This window comes from Aulostomus chinensis, chromosome 16, assembly GCF_037954235.1.
Source record: "Aulostomus chinensis isolate RoL2024-O1b breed Wild chromosome 16, RoL_Achi_v1.0, whole genome shotgun sequence".
NCBI classification, from domain to species: domain Eukaryota; kingdom Metazoa; phylum Chordata; class Actinopteri; order Syngnathiformes; family Aulostomidae; genus Aulostomus; species Aulostomus chinensis.
The window spans coordinates 27,339,826-27,356,811 of NC_141335.1; the positions used below are offsets into that span (position 1 = coordinate 27,339,826).

Below are 16,986 nucleotides of genomic sequence, written 5' to 3' on the forward strand. Positions count from 1 at the left end.
GGGAACATGGCGGGATGGAGGGATGATGTTTCTCCTTCCTCTGCTCTCTCATAAAGACGGATGTAAATCTGTTGCAGCCTTTCATTGGAGCGACTCACCCTTCAACCCAACAGAGGTTGTGGCTCCCCTGATCCTTCACCACTTCAGTCGTCAAACTCTCCTTGCCATTGCTGGGACTGAGCAGCAGAACTGAGTCACTGTGTGTTGGAAGGCTGCGCTCACCACTGCCAGTTCAGTGACTTCAAGTGTGTGGAGGATCTCAGGTGCCCCATCAAAAAGTTCTCTAAATACTTGAATGGATTCACGTTGTTATTTCATGCTTTGGGCTTCTGGGTAACATTATGATGATGTCACCTCTCCAAACCGCTGGTGTCCACTCATGCTTTATTAACATCAGTATTAACATCTTACAGCATGCTGGCCGAGTCAGGAGAGAAAAGCACCATTGGAAGAGACAGATGTTCATAATGATGATAGAATGATGATAGAACGAGTCCACGACGTACAACAACCCCCCAAATACACAGCTGACACATGTCATGGTGACACAAAGCCTCAGTGTCTTTTACACCTTCACTTGTTCAAACTGGTTGTAGCTTTTTCAGTCTGACTGTCCTCATGAAGTTGGTGTAGCGGTGGCTGGTCACATCCAATCAAACCACAACACACTTGTCTTGAGTCCCTCACTGATTCACCATCTCGACAAACGTGCTGCGGTTTGTCATTCCATTTTTTTCAGTTTTTTTTAGTGTTACAGTGTATAATGGTGTATTTTATTAAATTGCATGTTTATTTTTCCATTTGCGCTCTTCTCCCTTCAGTGTTGGTAATGGCAGAGTTTCAGATTAAGAACAACCACGACTGCTTCTCATTTTATCTCTGCTCTCAATTTATTTCTCATTCACTGAGGCCCAAAAGACTCGCTGCCACCCTCATGACTGACATGAAACTGCTTTTACTTCTTGCTAAAAACAGATATACTCTGCTTCATCTTGGGCAAGTGCAGCTATGCAGTCTCCAGTACCATGCAATAAATGGAACTCTTACAATAAAAGACTCAGGTGGCTTTCTGACATGCAGGCAGATATTTTGGATCGTATTTGACAATAAACACTGCAGCTTTGTAGGTGTGAGTTATCATGGTTGGTCTCAAACACTCCATGCATGTTTTGTGTTGTAATCCAATCAGATAAAAGAATATCCTCCAGTGCAGCTGGTACCGTCCCAGTAAAGAGGAATGAGAGCCTCGAATGCTTGGATCTGTACCAGCAAGCCTGGCTGGGACACGGACACGGCTTCAACCACGTGAGGCTGGCCTCCCCCAGGAACACAACTGTGTCGTAATGACTGCAGTGCAACCGATAACCTTTTGGCTGACTCCGTCTTCGAGACACATATTTCAGCCCTCCAAAGTGGTTGGTGTTTCTGCCCCATGTGACAGCCAAGATTCTTTCCGATCAATTTTGGTCTTTGTTAGCTTCCTGTTGTTGCCATGTTGGATCTTACAAATGTCTTACATGCCAGTATGGGCTTGCTGCATACATAGTTCAAATTTATGATCAGAAGTTTCTCTTGCTGTGGTAGCTTTATTAGATGGAAGTTGTCAGATGAAAGAAAAGCCTTAACATTGATGACCACTGTGGTATTTCTCTGACACAACATTCATCTGACATCCTGTTCAGTTTCCTTCATTTCCTGTTGCTGAGTAACTTACAGTTCCTGTCTTACAGCCTCTTCCTGGTAAAATTCACAAAATACTGGTGATTGCCTCTCGCTTGAAAGAATGGATGGACGTGCCACCACTGCTGCCAAGTAGGCAACTGGCCCACTGTTAGTGAATTAAGCCTGTAGGCCGGGGCTTTGCTGGTTGTTCAGGGGAAGTGATGACCTATCAAAAAAATACAGTGTGTGCCAGTTGCACTCCAGTTGAACCACCTCATACAGTAAACAGCTGTGTGATTTTTGGCCCCCACAAGTCACATGGATAGACACACTGCGCCTTGATTGCTGTGTTTTAGCATCTCCAATCTTCTCTCTCTGATCATTTGGATTGCATGTGCGTGTGCGTGTGCATGCGTGTGCTGGCGTTTTGGTACCAAGCCTCTCCACAGCTTCTCTGCATTTCTAATCGTCCGTGCAGCGCGTGGCTTATCTGGTCCTACCTTCAGGCATTGTTGTGATTGTCTTGATACTGGTGGGGATTATTGTTTTACAAGCTAAGGCTGCAATAAATCTGCACAGCCTGGATTTAATACTAATCCTGCATGCATCCGTGTTCACACCCGAGACGTCTCGTAGGTATTAAGCAGTCCGCAGGCAACTGCACACGTGCTGCATGTTCTTTAATTGTGCTACATGATATGATCCTGAAGCTTAAGGATGATTCCGCCTTAATTTGATAAGAGATGTTATCTTTGCATTGTGAATCAGACTGTTCACCACCTCAGAATTTAATATCTCTGTTTAATGGAGTGCACTGACATTTTAATACAGAAATCCTGGTGGAATCCAACATTGATTCCTGCTTTTCTTCCAGCACAACTAGGAAGTGAACATTGGAGGTTTTAAGAGGACAGTATCCCAAAAACTATCTGATGGACAGTCATGCTCCCTTCAGGTGGCACAATCAGGTGAACGTTTTATTTTGTTAAGTACTCTGTGTTGGGAGGAAGTACTGGCCTCCCCGTGAGCTGCAGGTGTGACCTGGGCAACGACATGTTCAGGGCCAATTCAAACCAGGCTGAATATTGAAGTAAATTAGAACGGGTTCAAAAAATATATGCGCAAAATATTACATCAGCATTGCCACAGAGGCAAGTCAGGATGCCAGTGATTAGCTTCCCGTCCCTTCATCTTCTCAGTCAGTAGAATTTCAGATCCGTTATCATGTCATGTGACCTCTCTTATGTCACATTTGTTTGTCATCCAATAAGATCAGACGAGTACTTCAATCCTCTCTAACACTGAGCTGGTCATCAGTTTCTTTGCATTTAAATTGAAGTTTCACCAAGTTGCTAGGCAACAGTTGGCCATTGCCAAATGCCAAGGTGTTTTTGAATGACAGGTATATTCTCAATTAGTCAAAAGGCACTTTTCTCCTATTTTCTCTTATATCCTGAACAGCATAAGAACCTTCCTTCCTGTGACTGCTTCAGGTGACAGAAGAATATTTCCATCGTCAGTGCATGATACATCCCTAAAGGCTTTTCTATGTACTTATTTGATTTAGAGTTGACATTTAAGTTCTAACAAGTAATTGAAATCTGAACCTGTCCTTTTTCTTAGAAAACTAATATTGCATGTAGATTAGAAGAAGATATAAAAAACTGGACATTTTCAGAAATATTGTCGCCTCAAATGATGTTTTCTCTCTCAGGTCTAAGCAGGACAAACAGTTTTCTTACCTCATCAATGGGCAGATTGTTTAAGTCACTGAAAGCACAGCAGGAAGTGCAGCGCTCCACATTTAGGGTGCGTTTCCACCGGCTCCCTTCGGCTCAGGTCAGTTTGGCCCCGTTCCCACTGGCCCCAACATGGTACTAACTGTTACTGTTACCTGCTCCACAGGGGTTCCAAGCGAGCCAAGCGGGGACTAAAATGTGAGGTAAACACATAGCGGGGCGTTGATTGGGTAACTTCCTATCATCCTGGCCTCGGTGGAATCCTGGTCGTGGCTCGGTGAAGTCCCTTATTCTTTTCTTGGGGCTTCTGTTTCACCACTTGAAGCCTCGCCTGTCTGTCCTCCCTCACTTTTAGTTGAAGCAAAAACCCCTGACGAGCAGCAGGCGTCACGCCGCCTCCATGTCCTCCATTGTTGTTGTTGTCACACACAAATTACGCTGGGGAACTCTTGGGCGGTGAGTCCACCCACGCTCATGTGGTACCAGTGCCAGTGGGAAGGCACCCATACCGAGCAGTACCGACCTGAGCTCGAGCCGAAGTGAGCCACTGAAAACTCGCCCCTAGAGGGATTAATCAGCATTGGTTCGGGCATACTGGTTGGGTTTTTTATTCAGAATATTATGCCATACTTGTCAGTTCAGAGTCAGTGTCCTTGATGTTGTGGCCAACATCCTTGGATAGGATTTCACCTGCAATGCAGATGTTTGGACAGACCGTTACTCTCTTGGCAACAGAACCAAAGCAGCAGCTGTCTGGTTCTACTGCCAGGTTCACTCTTACTTTCCAAGTTGTATTATATGTCCTTTGTTGAATTAAAAAATATGCATTGTTACCATTTACCAAAACTGAAGGAAACCAACTCATGGTGTATCGTGTGGGATAGAGACCACCAGACCCCACCTCCCAGTCTTGTCTGGTGAGCTCGAGGTGATCATGGACGGGAGAGCCCTAGGCCTGATCATGGGCTGGGCCAAGCTGGGGCTGACAGGTGGCAGAGGAGTTTACCTAGCTGACCTGCCACGGCCCATGGTGTTCACCCCCAGTGACAGCTAAAATCCATCATTTCAACCTCACCAGGTCTATGATGGAAACTGCCGGCCCAGGCTGTTGTGACCCATTTGATGGGTAATTCAGTCCACCTTGGCGGGGTTGAGCACATACATGCTAGAGCCTGCAGATGCACATTCATGGTGATGAATATTCCCCAGAGACAGCTTGATTCAGGGCCACAGCGACATGTCCAGTCAAGGCATATCATTGATACATTGCTTGCATCTGGTTCGTGCTGATGTCACTCTTTTTACCTTTTGGGATTATTACGCAGAAAACAGATTTACCGGGGAGGAGCGGGGAGGTGACGACAGGAGCCGCGGGTTTATGGCAACATGGCGGCGCCCTGAACCTGCCAGCTCAACAAACATTTTGGATTACTTCTACCAAACTTTTGAACATCTGTATCTGAGAGGAAGCCTGGAATTCAGTCAGGAACAAATCATGACTCTCATCACATCCAATAAAGCTCTTGAAACCTCTGTCAAAACCCTTGAAACTCAGCTCTTTCATGTCACCAAAGAAAACAAAGAAATGAAAGAAACAAAGCCGCAGCATGCGCATTGACCTGGTGTTTTTAGGCCTACCAGAAAACACACAGGACAATCACGAAAAAACACTTGCGGACTTCATGTAAACACACCTCAAACTGCCACCCACAAAAAAAATCAAACAGATCACCTTCCATTGCCTTCGCCGGATCTGCAATCTCAAGATGGACAGCACCAGACTGAGACCCATCGTGGCTAATTTCAGCATTTCAAGGACTAAGAATTTGTTAGAACTCTGGGCAAAGAACTGAAAGGCACTCACTTTGGCTTAAGTGACCAGTTCCCAAGGGAAATACAGGACAGATCCTGTACCCAATCAGGAAACACCTCAGTCAGGAAGGAAAATGCACCATCATATCTGTGGACAAACTATACATAGATGGGAAACTTTACCGTGACTGGAACGTGACCACCTGGCTGAACAACGACCACCACTGCTAAACATGGACTCACATGAACATAACCCCCCACCCCCCACCCTGCACACCTTTTTTCTTTACCTGTAAGTCAGTTTGTGAATCTGTCTGTCCCCATGTCTGTCAGTCTATGTGTCTCACTGGCTGTTTTTCTCTGTTTTCTGTTTCTCTGTCTGTCTGTGAGTATGTATATCCAATATATTTCTGTTTATTTTTGTGTCACTCAGGATTACGATGAAAAACTTAAATCAGGATCAGTATCAGTGTCCCTCAAGTGTGGATCATCCATTCATCCGTCCATCCATCCATCCATCTTCTCCCTCTTATCCTGTTAAGGGTCGCGGGGGTGGAGCCTATCCCAGCAGCTTTCAAGCAAGAGGCGGGGTTCACCCTGGACGGGTCGTCAGTGTGGATCATCCTTTTTTTGTTTTTGTTTTACTTAATTAAGGAAAAGAAATAGTTAAAATCAAGTTTGTTAGCTGGAATATTGGGGCATAGGCTCACAGGTCAAAAGGGCCAAGGTCCTCAAGCACTTAACCAAATTGCTAGCAAGCAATTGTCTGTTACAAGAGACCCACCTCTGCCCATCTGAACGGCACAAAGTAAACTCCTTGAAATTAATAAAGTTTTTTCAGCCACATACAACTTTAGAAAAAGAGGGGTCTCAATTCTAATGAACAAAACTATTCCACTCATTATAAGTTCAACAATAATAGATCCAGAGGGACGCGACATGATTATCCAGGCCTCTCTCTTCAGTGAAAATTACATAACTGCAAATGCCAATGGTCCCAACAATGATGATCCCCCTTTTTTCACACTTTTTTCTCCTCATTCAATAACATGCCTATTTTACCTTTAATTATTGGAGCAGATTTAAATACACTTGTAGACAACACACTTGACAGGTCGTACACCCAATCACCTTCAAACCATGGACTGAAATAATAAAACAACACATGAATGTTTTTGGTCTTGGAGACATAAAAATAGAAATACAAAGATAATTTGAATGTAACAATAAAAATGAAAAATACCTGGCAAATGCAACAAAGAAAAATCCATAATATCTGTAGTGAGGGATTCAGCAGGGGCCAGTGTTCTCAGCCCAAGGCATCAACAACACTTCTCAATCGTTTTACAGTAAACTGTACACCTGTGATCATGAACCAGATATACGGATTCATTTTTAGACACTCTCAATCTTCCCAAAATAACAATAGACCAAGCAGATATCCTGGACAAACCATTTACGAAAGATGAACACTATAAAGCCCTCAACCAAATGCCAAATAATAAAGCACCCGGTCCGGATGGCCTCCCTGCTGAGTTCCTCAAACATTTCTGGAACACTATTTCACCACTGCTAATGGAAAATATGCCAAGAAATCAAACACACCACCAAAATTCCCCAACACATGAATACTGTTCTCCTTTCATGACTGCTAAAGCCAGCCAAAGACCCGACTCAATGATCCAGTTACCAGCCTCTATCACGAATCAACACAGGCATTAAAATAATAATCGAAAAAATAATCCCTCATATCATGCATCCTGCTCAAACCGGTTTCGTTAAAGGACGACTTTCTTGGGATAACCTGCACAGACTTTTTTCAGCTGATAACATTGCTGATATCACAACCTCAAAACCATGATCACCTCCCTGGATGCTGAAAAGGCTTTTGAAAGTCAATCATACATTTCTTTTTTCAACACTAAAAAAATTTGGTTCTGGATCAAAACACTATACCCTTCACCCATGGCCACTGTCATCACCAGTAACATTACGGACAGTGCCAGCAACCACAGGAGCCTGTTCGGCGGAAGGCTGCTGCTCTCCAAATGTAGGACAAACAGACTCTCCATTGTCCCTCCTCCCATTAGGCCCTCTAACTCCTCACTTGAAGGGAAGAGGAACAAGAGGAGAGGACAGGAGGAACAATCACCTGGACACTCGTCTTCTGCCTTTCTTATGCAATAACATCAACCATTCAATTACAATATTTATTTAGTAGTTCCTTATATTTACATTTTATCTGATTTCTTTTTACCTGAATCTTATATATCTATATTTATAGATATAAACAGATAGATATAGATATAGATACAGTATATTTATTTATTTTTTTGTACCCTCCCATGCACCCCCTCCCTTATCTACGCAAAACCATCGAAGGCCATCTCAACCGTCGGATGAACTTGCCACTCTCTCTCAGCGGTAGAATGGCCACAGTCAAAATGTCAGTATTACAATGATCCCAACCCAATCTACTATCAACGGGTTTCCATCACTGGACTCTATCACAAACAAATTCTATTGGAAAAATAAAAAACCAAGGATCAAACTTGCAACATCACAACAGAGTAAAACAGCAGGTGGTCTAGAGGCCCCAAATTTTCATTTTTATTTTCTCACCAACCAGTTTCAATATATTTATAAATGATGAATCACACAACGCAGCCTCACTCATGGACACAAGTCAAACAATGGAAACCTTTCTTAATATCCGACCTCCCATTTCTCATTTCTCAACACAAGTGTGAAACATCACAGTGCGTTCAACAACACAGTAAACTCGACAACTCTGACGGCTTGGTGGAAAAATCAACAAGCTCTGCAAATCCACTGTAACCCCCTGCAAATACACCCCTATTTGGAATAAACTGGACTTCGCACAGAAAAATGCACTCTTAGATTCTGGCACCTGGAAAGAAAAAAGGAATCACACACCTACACCACATCGTCCATAATGAAAAGTGAATCTCTTTTGAAAATCTCATTCACACCTGCAGCATTGGGACTGACCAGTATCTTCAGTATTTTCGATTAAAATCCCTTCTCAAAGCCAAAATCAATATAACGAACAACAACCTACAACTTCCAGTACTGACAGAAGAATTATTTGAGATTAAAAACACAAAGAAACGACTATCCAAATTATACAGACTATTAAATAACCAAGACACAATCATATCACTTCCCATTCAAAAGGGAAATTGACCTACTGGTCAGTCACAATGCCGATTACTGGTCACAAATCTGTCAGAACATCTTCACAATGTCAGAAAATACAAATATACATCTGATGCAGTAAAAAGTCATCCACAGAACTCCCCTCACAGCACATGCAACACAGAAAATGGGACTCTTAGACTCAGACATTTGCTCATCATGTACATGAAACGCTGCAGACTCCTGCCATCATGCCATGTGGCTCTGTCCCCCAGTAAAAAAACTTTCTGGGAGGGGGGTCATTGAAAAACTATCCGAACTCTTGGGATGCAGCCTTCCTTTATCCCTCTCACTCTGTTTACTTGGAGACCTCACAGCAATGGACCCAGACCAAGACTGACAGCCTTACCCACTTTCTTGGTATTTCTTGTCTGTATTGTTCATATTGCACTTTACTCCTACGTATGTCTTGTTAAACATTTGCAAAAAAAAAACTTTTAAAAACAAATTTTTTTTTACGGTTATTAAATCAAGTCTAAATACCCAGCCTCCATGGCGTGATGTCATAGATTACTGGGAAATACATTTGAGAGATCAAGATGAAAAGAATATGGATTGATAAATCCATTTTAGCTGATGTGCGTCCACTTGACGAGGTTCTAGCTGACATGGTCTTGCTAATGAGGTTCTAGCTGATGTGCGTCCACCTGACGAGGTTCTAGCTGACATGGTCTTGCTAATGAGGTTCTAGCTGATGTGCGTCCAGTTGACGAGGTTCTAGCTGCCATGGTCTTGCTAATGAGGTTCTAGCTGATGTGCGTCCACCTGACGAGGTTCTAGCTGACATGGTCTTGCTAATGAGGTTCTAGCTGATGTGCGTCCAGTTGACGAGGTTCTAGCTGACATGGTCTTGCTAATGAGGATCTAGCTGATGTGCGTCCACTTGATGAGGTTCTAACTGACATGGTCTTGCTAATGAGGTTCTAGCTGATGTGCGTCCAGTTGACGAGGTTCTAGCTGACATGGTCTTGCTAATGAGGTTCTAGCTGATGTGCGTCCACTTGATGAGGTTCTAACTGACATGGTCTTGCTAATGAGGTTCTAGCTGATGTGCGTCCAGTTGACGAGGTTCTAGCTGACATGGTCTTGCTAATGAGGATCTAGCTGATGTGCGTCCAGTTGACGAGGTTCTAGATGACATGGTCTAGCTAATGAGGTTATAATTGATGTGCGTCCAGTTGACGAGGTTCTAGCTGACATGGTCTAGCTAATGAGATTCTATCTGATGTGCTTCCAGTTGACGAGGTTCTAGCTGACATGGTCTAGCTAATGAGATTCTATCTTATGTGCTTCCAGTTGACGAGGTTCTAGCTGACATGGTCTTGCTAATGAGATTCTATCTGATGTGCTTCCAGTTGACGAGGTTCTAGCTGACATGGTCTAGCTAATGAGATTCTATCTGATGTGCTTCCAGTTGACGAGGTTCTAGCTGACATGGTCTAGCGAATGAGGTTCTAGCTGATGTGCGTCCAGTTGACGAGGTTCTAGCTGACATGGTCTAGCTAATGAGATTCTATCTGATGTGCTTCCAGTTGACGAGGTTCTAGCTGACATGGTCTAGCTAATGAGATTCTATCTGATGTGCTTCCAGTTGACGAGGTTCTAGCTGACATGGTCTAGCGAATGAGGTTCTAGCTGATGTGCGTCCAGTTGACGAGGTTCTAGCTGACATGGTCTAGCGAATGAGATTCTATCTGATGTGCGTCCAGTTGACGAGGTTCTAGCTGACATGGTCTAGCGAATGAGGTTCTAGCTGATGATGACAGCAGGATTTCTCCAAACATGAACAGGCGCACGTGTAGATTTGTCGTCACGTGATGAAGCACAGGACATGAAGAGTTTTCTGTTTGGGTGCATGGCAGCGTTTCCCCCCATCAGCAGCGCTTGTATGTTTGATTCCATTCTCTTGTCTCCAGTCGTCTCCTCCAGGGCAGCTCCCTGCTCTCGGCCAGATTACGAGCACGAGGAGCTCCAGATTCGATTTCAGATAACGAAAATATCAAAGTGTCCAAGGGGGAAAGGCTTCAGTGCCGACAGATTTCATTTATCTGAGAAGTGTGAAAGCGAGGATAAGGAGACGGAGTCAAGCATGTAATGCACTTCTATGCAGCTGTGTTTATGCAGACAGGGGGAGGGGGGGGGGACATGAGGCTGATTGTGTCTGATGAATTTCATCCAGAGATTTCATCTCTGCTCTGGTGTCATCCAGCTCTCCCTGTGCGGCAGCCAGCAGCTCCATGTGCTTCCTGGCCTTATTCACACACCCTCAGAGATAAGAAGGAGAACCTGCTCGATTAAACATCTAAATATTGTGGAATATTTGGAGTTCAGAGGCACACTGAGCACCAGCTCTTTCCCCCGGTCAGTGCCTGACATGGTGGCAGTGTGATGCAGACACTGACGGGGAAAGGGCCTTTGTGTGTCCTCCCACGCAGCCAGACAACTCTCCCAGCTACCACACTGCACAGCCACATCCCACATTGTGCTAATGAATTTACATCAAGCCTGTGTGAGGAGCTGTTCCTGGAGAATCAGTTCAGCAGGGTCCTGAGGGGGGCTTGAGGAACATCCACAAAGCAGCGCCACGCTGCCTTGAAGCCGCCGCCGTAAAAGGAGTCCTCACACAAGTGTTGTGGGATCCCGAGAGGCAGAATGTTTAACAAGGGCACAGGCATGTGCTCGTTCTGAAGTGAGGCTGTAATTATGCCACATGCACGTCTCCTGGCTCAGTGCACCTCTACTCACATGCACGTCCCTGCTGTCCCCGCTGTCCCCCCAACGCAGCAGAAGCTCGTCCGGAGTTGAGCTGAAGAAATAAATCAACCTCTAAATGTTCACACATTCCAAAACATGGCTCTGTGGTTTATACCTTTCTGAACTGAGAAATAACAGGCTCTCTGTCTCTGTCTCTCTGTCTCTGTCTCTCTCTGTCTGTCTCTCTGTCTGTCTCTCTCTCTGTCTCTGTTTCTTTCTGTGTGTCTCTCTCTGTGTGTCTCTCTCTCTCTGTCTCTGTCTCGCTCTCTGTCTCTGTCTCTCCTCCTCTATGTGTCTGTGTGTGTCAGTGATATCTGTCTATCCTGCATGCTTTGGCTGCAGCAGTGTCCAAGTGCCTCCCAGCACCTTGTTAGACTGTCTGGGGCTCCAGGCCTGCAGGAGGATGTATGCAGGTACCAGGGAGGAGATGGGCCGCCTCCAGAACATTCTGCTTTAATGACACCCTGATACTCAGCCTGAAGTCCAGTTGCAGCAACAGCTGCTTCACTTTAAATAAAGCAGTCTCCCAAAAGGGAAGATGTCTTGTAACTTAGGGAGTGAGATCAGCAGCCAGTTTTATGTTCAAGCGCACCCAAGCAGTCAAAACACAAAGAAGTGTCACCAGTTAGCCAGATAATTGCCTTTGATTCTCTGCTGCTGTCAAGACGTCACCCCAGAGTCCTCATCTGAATGTGTCAGGTAATCACTGACAGGGAACACAATTTGTTGCTAAAATGTTTTGATGTTTTACTCTCAAACTGTTTGCAAGTTGTGTTTTGTATGCCGTCAGTCTTTTATGTGCCTTTTTCCCGCTATCAGTCCAAACTGTGTGGCTCTTATGAGTGAAGCTGCTGTTTTTCGTTTTGTTTGTTTCAAACATTTTGAAGCTTTCTTAATTCACTTGCTTGGACTTACAGAGTGTGAGGTGAATCTCTGGCCAGGTAGCCATGGTAGTTTGACCCGACTTTGGCCTGCACAGCCACGTCAGTCTTGGGTCAAGTCCAGCTGTGGACTATCAAGACTCTACTCAGTCGCTCTGTAGTGTCACATGACGCTATGCATTAAGCCTGTCTTTAATCGTGAAAAAGCCCATGAATCATTTGCTGTGTGTGTGCGTGTGCATGTGTGTATGTGTGTGTGCGTGCATGTGTGTGTGTGCATGCGTGTACGTGTGCGTGCATGCATGTGTGTGTGTGTGTGAGCGCGTGTGTGCTCAGTAGCTTAACTGCGGCAGCGATAAAGTCATTCCATTGTCTTCCAGCCATGCTGCCGTCTGTGAGTCCATGATGTTGACAGCTTGGCAGACCAGCAGCAGGAAGAGAGTGGGCGAAGGCCAGGTGATACACTGAGCTGAACTCACAGTCTCAGAGGCCCACATGCCTTCATTATTCAGTTGGAAGCTATTGAGCATCTGGGACTAAATTATTCATCAACATCGACCTAGTTCCAGGGTGCTAAGTTAGATAGTTGGACGTCATCAGACATACTAATCAGAGCTGCAGCTGGATCAGACACAGCGCTGGCTGCCGTGATGATCTGATAGACTCCATCTTTGAATACCAGGTATATTGAGCTTGGTTTAAGAATAGGGAAGGAACCCCCGCCAACGCACACACACACACAAATGATGTGTTGCTGGAGTGTGAAGCTCAGGACAACAAACTGTGTGTGCAGACTACAACTCTGGTGCCTGCTGACGCCACTGACATGGTCCTACTCCTCATTTACCGCTGTATTACTGCGTTTATCATGAGGTACTAGTACACATACGTCACATCACATTCTTTGAACTTTGAGCTCATTCCTTAAAGCCGACAGGACTAATCCTGCTCCTACACATATCAACAGTCAAAGTATTTCACCTGCTGTTTCAAGTAGTACAATCATAAAAATAAACCCCAATCATAAAATACCTGGTACTTATCAAAACAGGACAAGTGTTTACTTTTTTAAACAACTCATTTTCCCATCTGTGTTCTTGTTTTATATCCATTCTGTAATCCTGTTTTAATACCTATTGATTTAAGTAACACTAATTGCTCAGTTGAGAGATGGAATAACAATCAATTTGTTGGAAGATGAGATGACATTATACGATATTGTTATCTTAGACAAGTTGAGTTGTGGTGTTTTGTGAGGGCAATACAAGTTCCAGACATTTGTGGAGGGACACTGTGCACTTACATGCAGTGTAACAGAGTTTTGTTTGTGTAAGAATGATGTTCTGGCTGGAGGCGTGTCTTTGCTCTGGAAAACTACCGGGGTCTTACTAGCATTCACAGAGCAGCAAATGATGGCAGACATCTTTGCAAAACAATACTTAGATTTGAGACAAGTGTGTGTGTGTGTGTGTTCTTGTACTTGCTGCATAGTGAGGACTAGAATACGTATTTAACCAACAGAGTGAGGACATTTTAGCAGGTCCTCACATCTTCAAAGGGACGTTTGAAGGTCAAGACTTGGTTTTAGGGTCAAGGTTAGAATCAGGTTCAGGTTAGGTTTAGGATCAAGTTTAGGGTCAGGTTCAGGCTAGGTTTAGGGTCAAGGTTAGGGTTAGGCAGTCAGTTGAGATGGTTAGGGGCTAGGGAATGTATTACGTCCATGAAAGTCCTCACAAAGGTATAAGTACAAGGGTGTGTGTGTGTGTGTGTCTGGTGTGTGTGTAAATACGCTAATGTGTATGTGCGCTGAGGCGGGGGGCAACAAGAGCAAGCATCCTCAGTGGGATACATTACCAGGCCAGCAGAGGCGAGCTCCGGCTGAAGCCTTCAGATGCCTTCTGTGTCCTCCTGACTTTCCATGAACCTCCAAAGAGGCAGGTTGTGTTTCATCACATCCAAGCAGAGGAAACAACGAGCAGCTGGCAGCACTCTGCAGAAAGACAGTAACACAATACTCAGCACCAGGCCCTCATCACACAAGGCTAACAGTGGAGTCACTTGGCTGACAGGTCTCCCAAGTCAACAAGGTACCTGCCAGTTGCTAGGGAACCAGGGCAATCTGATGACAAATGGGATACTGGAACAAGACACATGTGGATGAGGGCTGAAAATATGGAATTGTTGGAATGCTACTATCTGAGCAATCCAGAGAGAGGGGATACATGCAGAGAAAGCTCAGGTTGTGACCCCCAAACTGGGAAAGCAGCTGCAGCAGATTCCAGGACCACCACCTGAAACCTCAGTCCAGAAGAGCGCAGTCCTAGGAACAGCTAAGGTACTGAGTAGAACCCTCAACCTCCCAGGCCTCTGGAAGAGAACCTGAGCTAGAGGAGGACACAGAACCACCCTACAAGGGGGACAGGGAGAGATTTAAACACACACACACACACACACACACACACCCAAGTCAACAACCAAGTCCTTTCAAAGCTTCCCCAAAGAGTTCAGCTGAAAGACCCATGTGGAACGGCTGATGCCAGCACAGCCCATTAGCATCTGAATGGTCGGTGAAACTCCCTAACGACCACCCCTGAAACTCCCTGACACCGCACAACGACTGTCGTTTGGGGAGGCCAGGTGAGTCTCGGGAGGGTCGTTTCCACCACAATAGCACTGACCACTCCCACATAGGTTTATAAGCTGGAGTTTCCACACTCTTCACTAGAACTGAAGAAGCCTCTCGGATGAGAGGTGAAACGTCTTCAAGATAAACTTACGTCCAGTTGACCAGATTTTACTTCGCTTCGATCTACGATGACCTGGATGAATGAGAACCTACACAGACACACACACACACACACACACACACATATATATATATATATATATATATATATATATATATAGTTCTCTATCTATATTTGTATGATGACTGCGCTCTGTTCTACTCAGTCTTCCCTATCTGCTCCCAATCGCCCCCTCACTTTTCTCCCAGCGTCCCAGCTGATGAACGAGCTTTTCTACAGGTTCACTGTGGTTCCAGCATTCTACTGCTGGATTGGCTTTGTGGGCACGGCACTGTTGCTTTTAGCATTTCAAAGTCCACCCATCCATCCATGTTCTCCATCTTCTCCTGTTGAGGTTGGGGGGGGGGTGGAGCCTATCCCAGCAGCCTTCCCCCTGGACAGGTCACCAGTCCATGGCAGGGCCAACACATAGAGACAGACAACCATTGGCTCTCCCAGCCACGCCTACGGTCAATTTAGAGTCTGGATTAACCTGGTCCCCTCTTGATGTCTTTGGACTGTGGAGGAAGCTGGAGTACCAGAGAGAACCCAGCAGGAACAGGGAGAACATGGAGACTCACCCAGAAAGACCCCGTGCTGCAGCCGGGGCTCCACCCACAACCTTCTTGCTGGGGGGCCACAGTGAGGACTGCTGCACCACCGGGCCGCTGCATTTTAAAATACTTTCATAAAATGAGGTGCAGGTACAGCTTGTTTATGTGCTCATCTGGAGGCTGTCAAAAAATGACTTCTAATTGAAAGGAATCAATTGAATTCCAAAATCTCACTAGAGGATTTAAATGTAAAAAAATCTACACCACCAGTCAAAAGACCCACCTTCTCATTCAATGTTTCCTCTTTGTTTCTGCTACTTGCTACATTGTAGTTTCATCCTGAAGACATCAAATCTCTGAAGCAGATCAGTGGAATCATGGAGCAAAGACAGAATTGTTCATAATTGTAAACCTGTTTTATATTCTAGCTCCTCAAAGTCGCCTCCCTCTGCTTCGCTGCAGCGCTGCAAACCCTCGTCCTTCTCTCAGGGAGCTTCATGATGTCATCACCTGAAATGGTTCCCCCTCTCAGGTTCACCTTGTCAGGGTTCAGTGGTGGAGTTTCCTGCCTTCTTACTGGTTGGGAGCATCAGTTGAGCTGAGCAGAAGTCAGGCTGCTCCCCAGCTGACAGCTCTGTTTGACCACTGCTAGAATTCATGTCATGGCAGGAACCATCAGCTCAGTAGAGAGGAGCCACGTCCATCAGTGCTCTAAGACCTGAAGGTCACTCAGTCCTGGAAACTGGAAAAACTTTGAATGTGTCCCAGAGTGCAGTCGTAAAAACCATCAAGCGCCACCATGAAACCGGCTCACATGAGGACGGCCCAGGAGAGGAAGACCAAGAGTCTCCTCTGCTGCTGAGGAGGACTTCATCCCAGTCCCCAGCCTCAGGAACCACCAGTTAACAGCTCCTCAGACTGGAGCCCAGATGAACGCCTCAGAGTTCTAGTAGCAGACACGTCTCTGCACCAACGGTTCAGAGGAGACGGCGCCAATCAGGCCTTGATGGTCCAACAGCTGCTAGGAAACCATGACTTTTTCAACCTGAAGGCCCACTGAACCAACATGGCTGCCACAGCGTCCTGCAGCAACACACCATCCCATCCTGTCTGCGTTTAGTTGGACCGTCATGATGTTTCAGCAGGACGACGACCCAAACACACCTCCAGGCTGTGTGAGGGCTACTTGACCAAGAAGGAGAGTGATGGAGGGCGGCCCAGGTGACCTGGCCTCCAGTCACCTGACCTGAACCCAGTCCAGATGTTTGGGATGAGATGGAGTGCAGATTGAAGGCCAAAGGACCAACAAGTGCTCAGCACCTCTGGAACTCCTTCAAGACTGTTGGAGAACCGTTTCAGGTGATGACCTCATGAAGCTCAAGGAGAGAACGCCAAGAGTGAGCAGAGCAGGAGTCAGAGGGAGGCTGTTTAGAAGAACCTAGAACGTAGAACCTGTTGGAGTTCTTTCATGATTTGATGACTACAGAATTCCAGATGTGTTCATTCATAGTTTTGATGCCTTCAGTGAGAACCTACAATGTAAACACGTGAAAATAAAGAACAAGCATTGAATGAGAAG

At 45.5% G+C, this 16,986-nt stretch overlaps 1 protein-coding gene across 15 annotated transcripts in view; it reads left to right on the plus strand.

The window, feature by feature from the left end:
- The window catches only part of LOC147248034 (neurexin-1a-like), a 286,884-nt gene that overhangs the window by 247,232 nt on the left and 22,666 nt on the right, over nucleotides 1–16,986 (plus strand). Inside the window, exons 22-23 of one of the 15 annotated variants that reach the window (XR_015109327.1) lie at nucleotides 78–263; nucleotides 11,495–12,462. The exons of 12 other annotated variants lie outside the window; for them this stretch is intronic. Coding sequence is in view for 2 of the 3 variants with exons in the window: in XM_086179713.1 (XP_086035839.1) it covers nucleotides 5,647–5,754 (108 nt within the window). In the remaining variant the exon portion in view is untranslated. Of the gene's footprint in view, nucleotides 1–77; nucleotides 4,295–5,646; nucleotides 12,463–16,986 lie in introns of those variants that run through there. 2 more of the 15 variants (XM_086179713.1, XM_086179714.1) reach the window with 2 other exon arrangements.